This window comes from Apodemus sylvaticus, chromosome 19, assembly GCF_947179515.1.
Source record: "Apodemus sylvaticus chromosome 19, mApoSyl1.1, whole genome shotgun sequence".
NCBI classification, from domain to species: domain Eukaryota; kingdom Metazoa; phylum Chordata; class Mammalia; order Rodentia; family Muridae; genus Apodemus; species Apodemus sylvaticus.
The window spans coordinates 11,460,135-11,474,817 of record NC_067490.1 but is presented as its reverse complement, the minus strand read 5'-3'; the positions used below and the strand labels follow the sequence as shown (position 1 = coordinate 11,474,817).

Here is a 14,683-nt window from a genome sequence, read left to right as displayed (position 1 = left end):
CTCCCACAGCAGGAGAGATGCATCAGCTTTCTTTGAATACACCAAGAGTCTAGGATATTGTCACAAAGACTTCCTAGGATATTTTCATGAATTGCAGATCAATGGAATTGGAATTAGCTGGTTTATGCTGCCAATTGTGACAACCGGCATTGCACTAAACTTTTAGCTTTTTAAAGGGGCTTCAGATCAGTTTCCTTCTTTTAATAGTATGTTTAAATGTATCTTTAAATGGTTTTCTTCTTTTTCCAAGTTCAGAAACCCATTGTGTATTGATGCTAGTAAAGACTCTGTGGGGGATTGTATGCAAATGCCTCCCCACATTACCCTGACTTGGTCTCTTTGTCTCCTTTGGGGGGGATATTTTTTTTCAGATCTTATATGGTCAAATGCATAAATACTTTTTCATGATTCTTCTTCCGGTTCTTATAAAAATTGTAATCATTGTTTACAGGCACCCATGCAGCGTGGCTGAGGCAGTTCTACCCATCTTTTCTTTTTAACATTTATTTATTTATTTAATGTATGTGACTACACTGTTGTCTTCAGACACACCAGAAGAGGGGTGTCTGGATCTCATTACAGATGGCTGTGAGCCACCGTGTGATTGCCGGGATTTGAACTCAGGACCTCTGGAAGAACAGTCAGTGCTCTTAACCACTGAGCCATCTCTCCAGCCCAGGCTCTACCCATCTTTGATGCTAGTTTATCTTTCTTTGTTCCAGACCAAACTGAGAAACCTCGTGGATGTCTCAAGAAGACTTATGACATATGCTGTGGTTTGCAAAGAACCGAACCCAAGCTGACTAAAGAGGAGGAAGAAGCCCTGAAGAAGAAGCTGACAGACACATCCGAGAAGCCCTTCTGGCGAACATTCGTGAATGTCAATGTCATTGTCCTCTTGGCTGTGGCGGTTTTTTTCTATGGCTATTTTGCCTGAACTTGAGCTTGTCTAGAGCCACATTGGTTAAGCAAAGGATCATTTTGTGCATTTTTCATTTTATATTTTATTATCTTACAAAGGGGCATTGGCAATTGGTAATTTCATCTAATAAGGTAACGTCAGACTTGATTTTTTTTTTTTTTTGGTTTTCCCTCCATGTAAATAAAAGAGTTTATAATTTCCAAAACCACTAAAGTGACATCATATAAGGATGTGAATAAGTAGGCAAAGAGCCCAAAATCCTTTGTTTCTACTTTTAGGAGATATAATTATCAACTGAAATTTTAGAGATTTAAGTAAGAAGTATAATGTGATGAGTATAAGAAGTATAATGTGTGATACATGTTGTGGAATGTATTACCACAACCAAGTCAGCCAGCACATCCATGACCTAGCACAATCACTCTTACATACTACACACAGAAAAAAAAACCACTCAATTTGTTCTCAGCAAGTCTAAAATACATAGTGCAACAGCTGTGTATAATTAGATCTCCATAATATATCCATCTTACAGCGAAACACCTGCACCTGGACACCAGCGCCTCTCCTTCATTCCATTGGAAATCACGGCTGCTCTAGTGTATTCTGCACTGCTGTAACAAACAGAAAATGATAGGAATTCTAAAGAGTGGGGACTTTGGGAATGTTTAATTTAGTTTTGTTTTGATTTTGGCGTTCTTCAGAAGTGACAATATATAGAAGACAGAATCTGGAGGGGAAATTTTGCTACATCATTCCATGGCAAATGGTGGGTGGTCAAGAGCATCTGTGGCAGAAGGGGAAGAAAGGGAAGCAAATCTGTCTTTCCATCAGGAACCTACTGCTGCAATAATGCTAATTCATTCCTGAGGGAAAAGCCCTCATGCTCTGGTTAATTTGTAGTGGCTCCTGCTCTTGGCCCTGACACTGGGAACTGGGTGTTCAATAGGTGAACACTGAAAGATCTATTCAACTGCAGAATTCTATCCCATTCCCTTGCATTCAAATTTGTATCCATTTCATACTCTGGTGACACCAAAGGTCTCAATTTGTTTGCAGAATGACACAAAGGTAAAAAAAAAAAAAAAAAAAAAAAAAAAAAAACCAAACAAACAGTTCATGTAAATCAGATATGAAAGAGACACATGGCATAATCCATTCTAAAACAATCCCCTGCTGTCATCCTTGGACACCAGACATGCTGCTTCCAAATGGTGGGATAAGCCTGGGATAGACACTCTCACTTCAAAAGGAAACAAGACAAGAAGAAGTGAGTCATTGGTCCCTCCTTGGTCTTAAGCCCATGAGGTAATTGCTTTTGATTTTATGCCCTGCTTCTCAGGCACACTGGAGTAGAGGCTGGGCCCCCAGGGCCTCAGGCAACTTTGACTCAACTATGTCTGTATCCTCTAGAAATACAACCATCCATGGGGATCTGCGTAGAAAGATGATCGCAGCTGCACTGTTTGTGGTGCCTAAGACACTAGTCACTGCCTTCCCTTTGGAAACAATTTGCTTAGTCTAATCCATATTGAGAGACGGGATTACACTTGGATATAAAGAAAAAGAACAGACTGTTGAGGCCTTTCTTAAAGATTGTGAGTCATATCAGCAAAACTCAAATTAGCCTATAAAGAAAACAGAATGGGTTTCTGGTTTCCATCTGTGCCCAGAGCTGACCCTGTGCTACAGCTCTCCATACACAAATCCTGCCCAGAGAGAGCAGGTCTCCCAAGAATGCTGACACACCTGAGAGCACAGGTGATACCACCACTTCTGCTCAAATTCCTGGCCCAAGAGGTACCCTCCCCAGAGTCATCAGGACACAGGAACCAAGGGACAGCCGAGGACAGGATCCTTTTAGTTTCCATCTGTGCCTAGAGTTGACCCTGTGCCAGGACCCTGTGCCATAGCTCTCTATACCCAAATCTCGCCCAGAGAGAGCTAGTCTCCCAGGAGTGCTGACACACAAGCTCACAGGAGGAACAAGCCACAGAGACAGCAAGACCAGCTAACACCAGAGATAACCAGATGGCAAGAGGCAAGGGCAAGAAAATAAGCAACAGTAACCAGGGCTACTTGGCATCATCAGAACCCAGTTCTCCCACCACAGCAATCCCTGGATACTCCAACACACTGGAAAAGTAAGACTGGTTTAAAATCATATCTCATGATGATGATGGAGGATTTTAAGAAGACATAAATAATTTACTTTAAGAAATACAGGAGAACCCAGGTAAACAGGTAGAAGCCCTTAAAGAGGAAACACAAAAATCCCTTAAAGAATTACAGGAAAATGCAGCCAAACAGGTGAAGGAATTGAACAAAACCATCCAGTATTAAAAATGGAAATAGAAACAATAAAGAAATCACAAAGGGAGACAACCCTGGAGATAGAAAACCTAGGAAAGGGATCAGGAGTCATAGATGCAAGCATCACCAACAGAATACAAGAGATAGAAGAAAGAATCTCAGGTACAGAAGATACCATAGAAGACATCAAGACAATAGTCAAAGAAAATACAAAAAGCAAAAAGCTCCTAACCCAAAACATCCAGGAAATCCAGGACAAAATGAGAAGAGCAAACCTAAGGATTATAGGTATAGAAGAGGGGGAAGACTCCCAACTTAAAGGGCCAGTAAATATCTTCAACAAAATAATAGAAGAAAACTTCCCTAACCTAGAGAGATGACCATAAACATACAAGAAGTCTACAGAACTCCAAATAGATTAGTCCAGAAAAGAAATTCTTCCTGTCACATAATAGTCAAAACACAAAATGTACAAAACTAAGAAAAAATATTAAAATCAGTAAGGGAAATTTCAAGTAACATATGAAGGCAGACCAATCAGATTTATACCAGACTTCTCAACAGAGACAATGAAAGCTAGAAGATCCTGGGCAGATGTCATACAGACCCTGAGAGAACACAAATGCTAGCCAAGGCTCCTATACCAAGATAAACTCCCAATTACCATAGATGGAGAGAATAAGATATTCCATGACAAAACCAAATTTAAACAAATCCCAGCCCTACAAAGGATAATAGATGGAAAATTCCAAAACAAGGAGGGAAACTACACTCTAGAAAAAGCAAGAAAGTAATCTTCTTTCAACAAACCCAAAAGAATATAGCCACACAAACATAATTCTACCTCTAACAAGAAGCAACAATCACTATTCCTTAATATCTCTCAACATCAATGGTCTCAATTCCCCGATAAAAAGACTGAATATGTAAACAGGACCCAGTATTTTGCTGTATACAGGAAACACACCTCAATGTCAAAGACAGACACTACCTCAGAGTAAAAGACTAGAAAAAAATTTTCCACGCAAATAGTCCCACTCTGGAAATCAGTCTGGCAATTCCTCAGAAAATTGGACATAGTACTACATGAGGACCCAGCTATACCACTCCTGGGCATATACCCAGAAGATGCTCCAACAGGTAATAAGGACACATGTTCCACTATGAATGGTCACTATGATCCCTGCATGCCTTCAAAACCAGTACCACCTGGGTGACTCTTACACATTACCAAGTACAGATGCAGTGTGAGGTACAACCTTGGCTATCTTTGGAATACAGCTTCTTTTGTGCTCTCAGGAAACATTTTCCAGAAGATTTCACCTCAATGATGCTGGTCTCTTCTTAATCACTGCTAATTATTTAGCTCCAGATAATCAACATCACTTGTCCTAGTAGATTCCTTCTCCTCTTGACTATAAAGCCAGAGGCACATGGCGGAAGCTGCTGAGTTTGGGAGACAGCTCAGCAGCTAAAATCTTGCTGGTCTTGCAGATGAGCTGAGTTTGGTTCCTGTACCTTCACAATCATATACACACAAAAATATATCTTTAAATAATATATATATGTATATACATGTATGCATGTATATATATATGGTGGTATTGTATATATACATGTGAACATATATGGAACATGCAAGCAGATCATTTTGGGTAAATAATTGTATTTGAAGATAAAACTACAAATGCCTTTGAATAGGTTCACTAGTTCCTTGAGCAGAAGTATATGTGTAGGAAAGATATTATGGGTGGAGCAGCCTGGGACAGGATCCTTCTGGTTTCCATCTGTGCCCAGAGCTAACCTTGTGCCACAACTCTCAGCACCCCAATCCCTCACAAAGAGAGCTGGTCTCCCAGGAGTGCTGACACACCTCAGATCACTGGTGAGATCACCACCACTGCTCCAAAACCAGGCCCAAGTGGGACCTGGCTGGAGCCCACAGAACAAAGGAACCTCGGAGCAGCCTGGGACAGGATCCTTCCGGTTTCCATCTGTGCTCTAGAGATGACCCTGAGCCATAGCTCTCTGTACCCAAGTCCTTCCCAGAAAGAGCTGGTCTCCCAGGAGTGCTGACACACCCTGCATCACAGCTCTCCACACCCCATTACTGCCTGGAAAGACTCGTCTCCCAAGAGTGCTGACACACCTAAGATCACAGGCTCACAAGCTCACAAGAGGGACAAGACACAGTCAGAGACAGCAAGACCACTAACACCAGAGATAACCAGATGGTGAGAGGCAAGGACAAGAACATAAGCAACAGAAAACAGGGCTACTTGGCATCAACAGAACCCAGTTCTCCCACTACATTGAGCCCTGGATACCCCAACATACCAGAAAAGCAAGACTCTGATTTAAAATCACATCTCATGATGATGAGAGAGGACTTTAAGAATGACATAAATAATTCCCTTAAAGAAATACAGGAGAACACAGCTAGAAGCCCTTAAAGGGGAAACACACACACACACACACAAATACCTTAAAGAAATATAGGAATCCTCTCCGCTTCCGGATCCAGATCAGCCTGGGCTGCAACACCACATCTCCAGGTCCTGAAAGAGGCAAGTGGGGCTTCCAGGCGGCCAGCGGGGAGAAGTCGGTGTGCTCCGGTGAATCCAGCGGGCCCCAGCAGGAGCCTTCAGGTGTCTGCTTCGGGGTCTGAACAGCCTGGGCAACAGCACCCTGTCTCCAGGCAGTGCAGGAGATAAGCTGTGCACCAGAGGCCACCTGGGAAGGGGCAGCTTGCACTGGTGAGTCCAGCATTGACAAGACCAACTAACACCAGTGAGAACTAGATGGCAAAAGGCAAACACAGGAACGTCACTAACAGAAATCAAGGCAATATGGCAACATCTGAACCCAATTCTCCTTTACCAGCATGTCCTGGATACCCCATCACACTAGTAAAACAAGATTTGGATTTAAAATCACTGGTCATGATGCTGGTACAGGAACACATGAAGGACATACTTAAAGAAATTCAGGAGAAAATGGATCAAAAGTTAGAAGCCCTTGCAAGGGAAACACAAAAATCATTGAAAGAAATCCAGGAGAATACAAAAGCCAATAATGAGGAAACACAAAAAACACTTAAAGAAATACAGGAGAACTTTGGTCAACAGGCTGAGGTCATGAAAGAGGAAACACAAAAATCTCTTAAAGAATTACAGGAAAGCACAAACAAGCAAGTGAAGGATCTAAGCAAAACCATCCAGGATCTAAAATCAGAAGCAGAAACAACTAAGAAAACTCAAAGGGAAACAACTTTGGAGATAGAAAGCCTTGGGAAGAAATCAGTGGACATAGATGCAAATATCAACAACAGAATACAAGAGATAGAAGAAAGAATCTCAGATGCTGAAGATACCATAGAAATCATGGACTCAACAGTTAAAGAAAATGCAAAAAGCAAAAAGCTTGTAACCCAAAATATCCAGGAAATCCAGGACACAATGAGAAGACCAAACCTAAGGACTATAGGCATAGATGAGAGTGAAGATTTACAACTTAAAGGGCCAGCAAATATCTTCAATAAAATTATGGAAGAAAACTTCCCTAACCTAAAGAGAGAGATGCCCATGAATATACAAGAAGCCTACAGAACTCCAAACAGACTAGACCAGAACAGAAATACTTCCCGTCACATAATAATCAAAACACCAAATGTACTAAACAAAGAAAGAATATTAAAGGCAGTAAGAGAAAAAGGCCAAGTAACATATAAAGGAAGACCTATCAGAATCACAGCAGACTTTTCACCTGAGACTATGAAGGCTAGAAGATCCTGGGCTGATCTCATGCAGACTCTAAGAGAACACAAATGCCAGCCAAAACTACTATATCTAGCAAAACTCTCAATCACCATAGATGGAGAAACTAAGATATTCCATGACAAAACCAAGTTTACCCAATATCTATCCACAAACCCAGCCCTACAAAGGATAATAGGAGGAAAACACCAATACAAGGAGGGAAACTTCACCCTGGAAAAAGCAAGATAGTAACCTTTCACCAAACCCAAAAGAAGTTAACCAATCAAATTTAAAAAATAACGTCAAAAATGACAGGAAGTAACAATCACTATTCCTTAATATCTCTTAACATCAATGGACTCAATGCCCCAATAAAAAGACATAGACTAACTGATTGGATACATAAACAGGACCCTACATTTTGCTGCTTACAGGAAACACACCTAAGGGTCAAAGACAAACACTACCTTAGAGTAAAAGGCTGGAAGACAATTTTACAAGCAAATGGTCTCAGGAAACAAGCTGGAGTAGCCATTTTAATATCAGACAAAATTGACTTTCAACCCAAAGTCACCAAAAGAGACTCTGAGGGACACTTCTTGCTGGTCAAAGGAAAAATACAACAAGAAGAACTCTCAATCCTGAACATCTATGCTCCAAATGCAAGGGCACCCTCTTTCGTAAAAGAAACTTTATTAAAGCTTCAAGCACACATTGCACCTAACACAATAATTGTGGGTGACTTCAACACTGCACTTTCCTCAATGGACCGATCAGGAAAACAGAAACTAAACAGGGACACAATGAAACTAATTGAAGCTTTGGACCAATTAGATTTAACAGATATATATAGAACATTCTAGCCTAAAGCAAAAGAATATATCTTTTCCTCAGCACCTCATGGTACCTTCTCCAAAATCGACCATATAATTGGTCACAAGACAGACCTCAACAAATATAAGAAGATCGAACTAATCCCATGCCTCCTATCGGGATCACTATGGAGTAAAAGTGGTCTTCAATAGCAACAAAAACAACAGAAAACCCACATACACGTGGAAACTGAACAATATTCTACTCAATGATACCTTGGTCAAGGAAGAAATAAAGAAAGAAATTAAAGACTTTTTAGAACACAATGAAAATGAAGACACAACATACCCAAAACTATGGGACACAATGAAAGCAGTGCTAAGAGGAAAACTCATAGCCCTGAGTGCCTCCAAAAAGAAAATGGAGAGAGCATACATTACCAGCTTAATGACACACCTGAAACCCTGGAACAAAAAGAAGCTATTTCACCCAGGAGGAGTAGAAGGCAGGAAATCATCAAACTCAGGGCCGAAATCAATCAAGTAGACACAAAAAGAACCATACAAAGAATCAACAAAACCAGGAGCTGGTTCTTTGAGAAAATCAATAAGATAGATAAACCCTTAGCCAGACTGACCAAAGGGCACAGAGAAAGTATCCAAATTAACAAACTTAGAAATGAAAAGGGAGATATAACAACGGAAACTGAGGAAATCCAAAAAGTCATCAGATCCTACTACAAGAGCCTGTATTCAACACAACTGGAGGATCTGGAGGAAATGGACAATTTCCTTGACAGATACCAAATACCAAAATTAAATCAGGACCAAACAGATCATCTAAACAGTCCCATAATGCCTAAAGAAATAGAAGGAGTCATAGAAAGTCTTCCAACCAAAAAAAGCACAGGACCAGATGGTTTCAGTGCAGAATTCTACCAGACCTTCAAAGAAGAGTTAACACCAATACTCTTCAAACTATTCCACAAAATAGAAACAGAAGGAACACTACCCAATTCCTTCTATGAAGCCACAATTACGCTGATACCAAAACCACACAAAGATCCAACAAAGAAAGAGAACTTCAGACTAATTTCCCTTATGAACATCGATGCAAAAATACTCAATAAAATTCTTGCCAACCGAATCCAAGAACACATCAAAACGATCATTCACCATGATCAAGTAGGCTTCATCCCGGGAATGCAGGGTTGGTTCAATATACGGAAATCCATCAATGCAATCCACTACATAAACAAACTCAAAGAAAAAAAACCACATGGTCATTTCATTGGATGCTGAAAAAGCATTTGACAAAATTCAGTATCCTTTCATGCTTAAAGTCTTGGAAAGAACAGGAATTCAAGGCCCATACCTAAACATAGTAAAAGCAATATACAGCAAACCGGTAGCCAGCATCAAACTAAATGGAGAGAAACTTGAAGCAATCCCACTCAAATCAGGGACTAGACAGGGCTGCCCCCTTTCTCCTTATCTTTTCAATATTGTTCTTGAGGTACCAGCTCGGGCAATTAGACAACATAAGGAGGTCAAAGGAATACAAATTGGAAAGGAAGAAGTCAAACTATCATTATTTGCAGATGACATGATAGTCTACATAAGTGACCCAAAAAACTCCACTAGAGAACTCCTACAGCTGATAAATAACTTCAGCAAAGTGGCAGGTTATAAAATCAACTCAAGCAAATCAGTGGCCTTCCTATACTCAAAGGATAAGCAGGCTGAGAAAGAAATTAGGGAAATGACCCCCTTCACAATAGCCACAAACAGTATAAAGTATCTTGGGGTGACTCTTACCAAACATGTGAAAGATCTGTATGACAAGAACTTCAAGACTCTGAAGAAGGAAATGGAAGAAGACCTCAAAAAATGGGAAAACCTCCCATGCTCATGGATCGGTAGAATCAATATAGTTAAAATGGCCATTTTGCCAAAAGTAATCTCCAGATTCAATGCAATACCCATCAAAATCCCAACTCAATTCTTCACAGAGTTAGAAAGAGCAATTATCAAATTCATCTGGAATAACAAAAAACCCAGGATAGCTAAAACTATTCTCAGCAAGAAAAGAAAGTCTGGGGGAATCAGTATCCCTGACCTCAAGCAATACTACAGAACAATAGTGTTAAAAACTGCATGGTATTGGTACAGTGACAGGCAGGAGGATCAATGGAACAGGATTGAAGATCCAGAAATGAACCCACACACCTATGGCCACTTGATCCTCGACAAAGAGGCTGAAAACATCCAATGGAAAAAAGATAGCCTTTTCAACAAATGGTGCTGGTTCAACTGGAGGTCAGCATGCAGAAGAATGCGAATTGATCCATCCTTGTCTCCTTGTACTAAGCTCAAATCCAAATGGATCAAGGACCTCCACATAAAGCCAGACACTCTGAAGCTAATAGAAAAGAAACTGGGGAAGACCCTTGAGGACATCGGTACAGGGAGAAAGTTTCTGAACAGAACACCAATAGCGTATGCTCTAAGAGCAAGAATTGACAAATGGGACCTCATAAAATTACAGAGTTTCTGTAAGGCAAAGGACACCATCAAGAGGACAAATCGGCAACCAACAAATTGGGAAAAGATCTTCACCAATCCTACATCAGATAGAGGGCTAATATCCAATATATATAAAGAACTCAAGAAGTTAGACTCCAGAAAACCAAACAACCCTATTAAAAAATGGGGTACAGAGTTAAACAAAGAATTCTCACCTGAAGAACTTCGGATGGCGGAGAAGCATCTTAAAAAATGCTCAACTTCATTAGTCATTAGGGAAATGCAAATCAAAACAACCCTGAGATTTCACCTTACACCAGTCAGAATGGCTAAGATTAAAAATTCAGGAGACAGCAGGTGTTGGAGAGGGTGTGGAGAAAGAGGAACACTCCTCCACTGCTGGTGGGGTTGCAAATTGGTACAACCACTCTGGAAATCAGTCTGGCGGTTCCTCCGAAAACTGGGCACCTCACTTCCAGAAGATCCTGCTATACCACTCCTGGGCATATACCCAGAGGATTCCCCACCATGTAATAAGGATACATGCTCTACTATGTTCATAGCAGCCCTATTTATAATTGCCAGATGCTGGAAAGAACCCAAGTATCCCTCAACAGAAGAGTGGATGCAAAAAATGTGGTATATCTACACAATGGAGTACTATTCAGCCATTAGAAACAATGAATTCATGAAATTCTTAGGCAAATGGATGGAGCTAGAGAACATCATACTAAGTGAGGTAACCCAGACTCAAAAGGTGAATCATGGTATGCACTCACTAATAAGTGGATACTAACCTAGAAACCTGGAATACCCAAAACATAATCTACACATCAAATGAGGTACAAGAAGAAAGGAAGAGTGGCCCCTTGTTCTGGAAAGACTCAGGGAAGCAGTATTCAGCAAAACCAGAACGGGGAAGTGGGAAGGGGTGGGTGGGAGGACAGGGGGAGAGGAGGGGGCTTACGGGACTTTTGGGGAGTGGGGGGGGGCTAGGAAAGGGGAAAGGATTTGAAATGGAAATAAAAAATATATCGAATAAAAAAAAGTCCGTTAAAGAATTACACAAACGAACAAAAAAAAAAAAGAAAGAAAGAAAGAAAGAAAGAAAGAAAGAAAGAAAGAAAGAAAGAAAGAAAGAAAGAAAGAAAGAAATATAGGAATACACAACCAAATAGGTGAAGGAAATGAACAAAACCATCCGGGATCTAAAAAAATGGAAATAAAAACAATAAAGAAATCACAAAGGGAGACAACTCTGGAGATAGAAAACCTAGGAAAGAGATTAGGAGTCATAGATGCAAGAAGCAGCAACAGAATACAAGAGATAGAAAAGAGGATCTCAGGCATAGAAAATACAATAGAAGACACTGACACAACAGTCAAAAAAATACAAAAAGTGAAAATCTCCTAATTCAAAATATTCAAAAATCCAGGACACAATCAAGACTTATAATAATAGGCATAGAAGAGAGTTAATATTCCTAACTCAAAGGACCAACAAACATCTTCAACTAAATTACAGAAAACTTCCCTAACCTAAAAAACGAGATACCCATAAACATACAAGAAGTTTATAGAACACCAAACAAATGGGACCAGAAAAGAAACTGCTCCCACCACACAACAATTAAAACAACAAATGCACAGAACAAAGAAAGAGTATTGAAAGCAGTAAGGGAAAAAGGTCAAGTAACACATAAAAGCAGACCTATCAGAATTATGCCAGACTTCTCAATACTCTAAAAGCCAGAAGATCTTAGGAAGATGTCATACAGACCCTAAAAGAACACAAATGCCAGCCCAGGCTACTATACCCAGCAAAACTCTCAATTACCATAGAGGGAGAATCCAAGATATTCCATGACAAAACCAAATTTAATCAATATCTTTCCACCAATCCAGCCCTACAGAGTATAATAGAAGGAAAACTCCAACATAAAGGGGGAAACTACACCCCCCCCAAAAGCAGGAAACTAATCTCACAACAAACCCCAAAGAAGAGAACCACACAAGCATAATTCCACTTCTAACAACAAAAATAACAGGAAGCAACAATCACTGTCCCTTAAAATCTCTCAATTTCAATGGACTCAATTCCCCAATAAAAATACATAGACTAAAATGCTGGATGCATAAACAGGATCCAGCCTTTTGCTGCATACAGGAAACATACCTCAGTGACAAAGATAGACACTACCTCAAAGTAAAAGTCTGGAAAAAAGTTTCTAGGCAAATGGCCCCAAGAAACAAACTGGAATAGCATTTCTAGTACCCAATAAAATAGACTTTCAAACAAAAGTCATCAAAAAAAGATAGAGAAGGACTCATCAAAGGAAAAATCCAACAAGAGGAAGTCTCAATTCTGAACATCTATGCCACAAGTGTAAGGGCACACACATATGTAAAAGAAGTATCACTGAAGTTCAAAACACACACGGAATCTCAAACAATTCTAGTAGGAGACTTTAACACCCCACTCTCATCAATGGACAGATCATGGAAACAAAAACTAGACACAGTGAAACTAAGAAGTTGTGAACCAAATGGACTGAACGGATGTCTATAGAACATTTCACACTAAAACAAAAGAATATACATTTCTTCTCAGCACCTCACAGTACCTTCTCCAAGACTGACCATATACTCGGTCACAAAACAGACTTCCACAGATATAAGAAGATTAATATGATCTCATGCACCCTTTCAGATCACCATGGACTAAGACTGGTCTTCAACAACAACAAAAACAACAGAAAGCCCACATACACATGGAAACTGAATAACATTATACTCAATGATAACTTGGTCAAGGAAGAAATAAAGAAATTAAAGACTTTTTTGAATTTAATGAAAATGAAGGCACAGCATGCCCAAACTTATGGGACAATGAAAGTAGTGCTAAGAGGAAAACTCAAATCTCTGAGTGCCTCAAAAAAGAAATTGGAGAGAGCATACAGTAGCAGCTTGACAGCACATCTGAAGGCTCTAGAACAAAAAAGCAAATACACCCAAGAAGACATACATTTTGCAAAACACACTTTTACCACTATTATTACTTGTTCTATTAATTCACATGGTATAGTTGCAGAGGTGAAATCGGTGGGGACATTTGTAACGCCAAGACAAAGACCATCTGTTATATGAGGAAGTTAACTTCTAACAGAAGGTGTTCACCTGTGTCTTTGTGATGAAGTTGAGCCTGTCTGACTTTTACCTACCATGCCTCTTATCTGGAGGTCATGTGTCCATAGTTCAAGCAAACTGTCATCATGAGTACTCAAATTGGAAACATCAATGTTTTCTTGGAATTAGATAATCCTTGAGATTGAATCACACTTCCGTTCACCAAGGACCATTTTGGTGAATGGCCCTCTCTTACTTTTTCTTTTCTTTCATGAATATCTTTCTCAAGCATGCCATCCAAAGTTTCTAGTGGGACAGTTCTTTTTCAGAGATCAAGTCACTATCTCCTGTCTGTCCTGGCCTTTATTGTGAATCCTAACACTTGTGTTTTTTAAGAAAGCTTTCTTTTTTCACTATACTTCTGAGACTTTTATTTCCTTCTGTGACTTATTTCCTGTTAACTCTATCTAAAGATGATGTCACATTTAAGAACCCAAGCAAATTTCAATAGTTTCACTCTGTAAAAATGACCATCACACACAATTTCCTTGACATTTTCTCTCTTCAATTGATTACACGATTACAGTCATTGACCACAGTAAATTGTGCTCTAAAATACCTAAGGAATGGGCAGTAATTCTTGTGTGTCTAACATGATAAACTTGTTCACGTGCAGCATAAAATCCTGGCACAGGCATTGTGCTCAAATAGATGATGGACAGTAAATGAATATTTGCAATGGAAATCTCATAGTATATTAAAAATAGACTAAGCCATATTAGGTGGCAATTTTATATAGTTCAGTAGTATAAAAAGATCAGTATATAACAAAGAACACTATGTATATTTAATGCATTGATAATACCAAATAAAGGTCTATAGATAATTTTAAGATTGAGTAATCTCAGAGGCAATGATATTAAGGTAGACTCTAGTATTAAGGAGTCATAATGCAGCTGAAAGTATTGATAGTTGAAGAATCAGCGGGGCACTTCCAAAGATCCATTTCGTCCAACAAGATGGTGAGTTTGGGTCTTTGCTGAAATCAGGCAAATCATGGGAATACTGTTTCTTTTCTCTCTTTTTTTTTCATTTTTCTATAAATTAGGGTGGATGGGGGAGGGGGATAAAATATGGAGTGTAAAAAAAAAATTAAAAAAAAAAGACTCAAACTTCAGTTGGATTTATATGTCTTAAAAGGATCTTACCCTCATGAATAGGTTATC

The 14,683-nt window shown here is 39.5% G+C and overlaps 1 protein-coding gene across 3 annotated transcripts in view; it reads left to right on the top strand.

Annotated features, from left to right (window-relative positions):
* The window catches only part of LOC127670209 (solute carrier family 5 member 4A), a 42,320-nt gene extending 41,347 nt beyond the window's left edge, over positions 1-973 (top strand). For all 3 annotated transcript variants that reach the window (XM_052164584.1, XM_052164586.1, XM_052164585.1), the window contains one exon: positions 723-973. In XM_052164584.1, coding sequence (XP_052020544.1) covers positions 723-937 — 215 coding nt within the window. In that variant the 3' untranslated portion in view covers positions 938-973. The remainder of the gene's footprint in view (positions 1-722) is intronic.
* Positions 974-14,683: the final 13,710 nt, after the last annotated feature.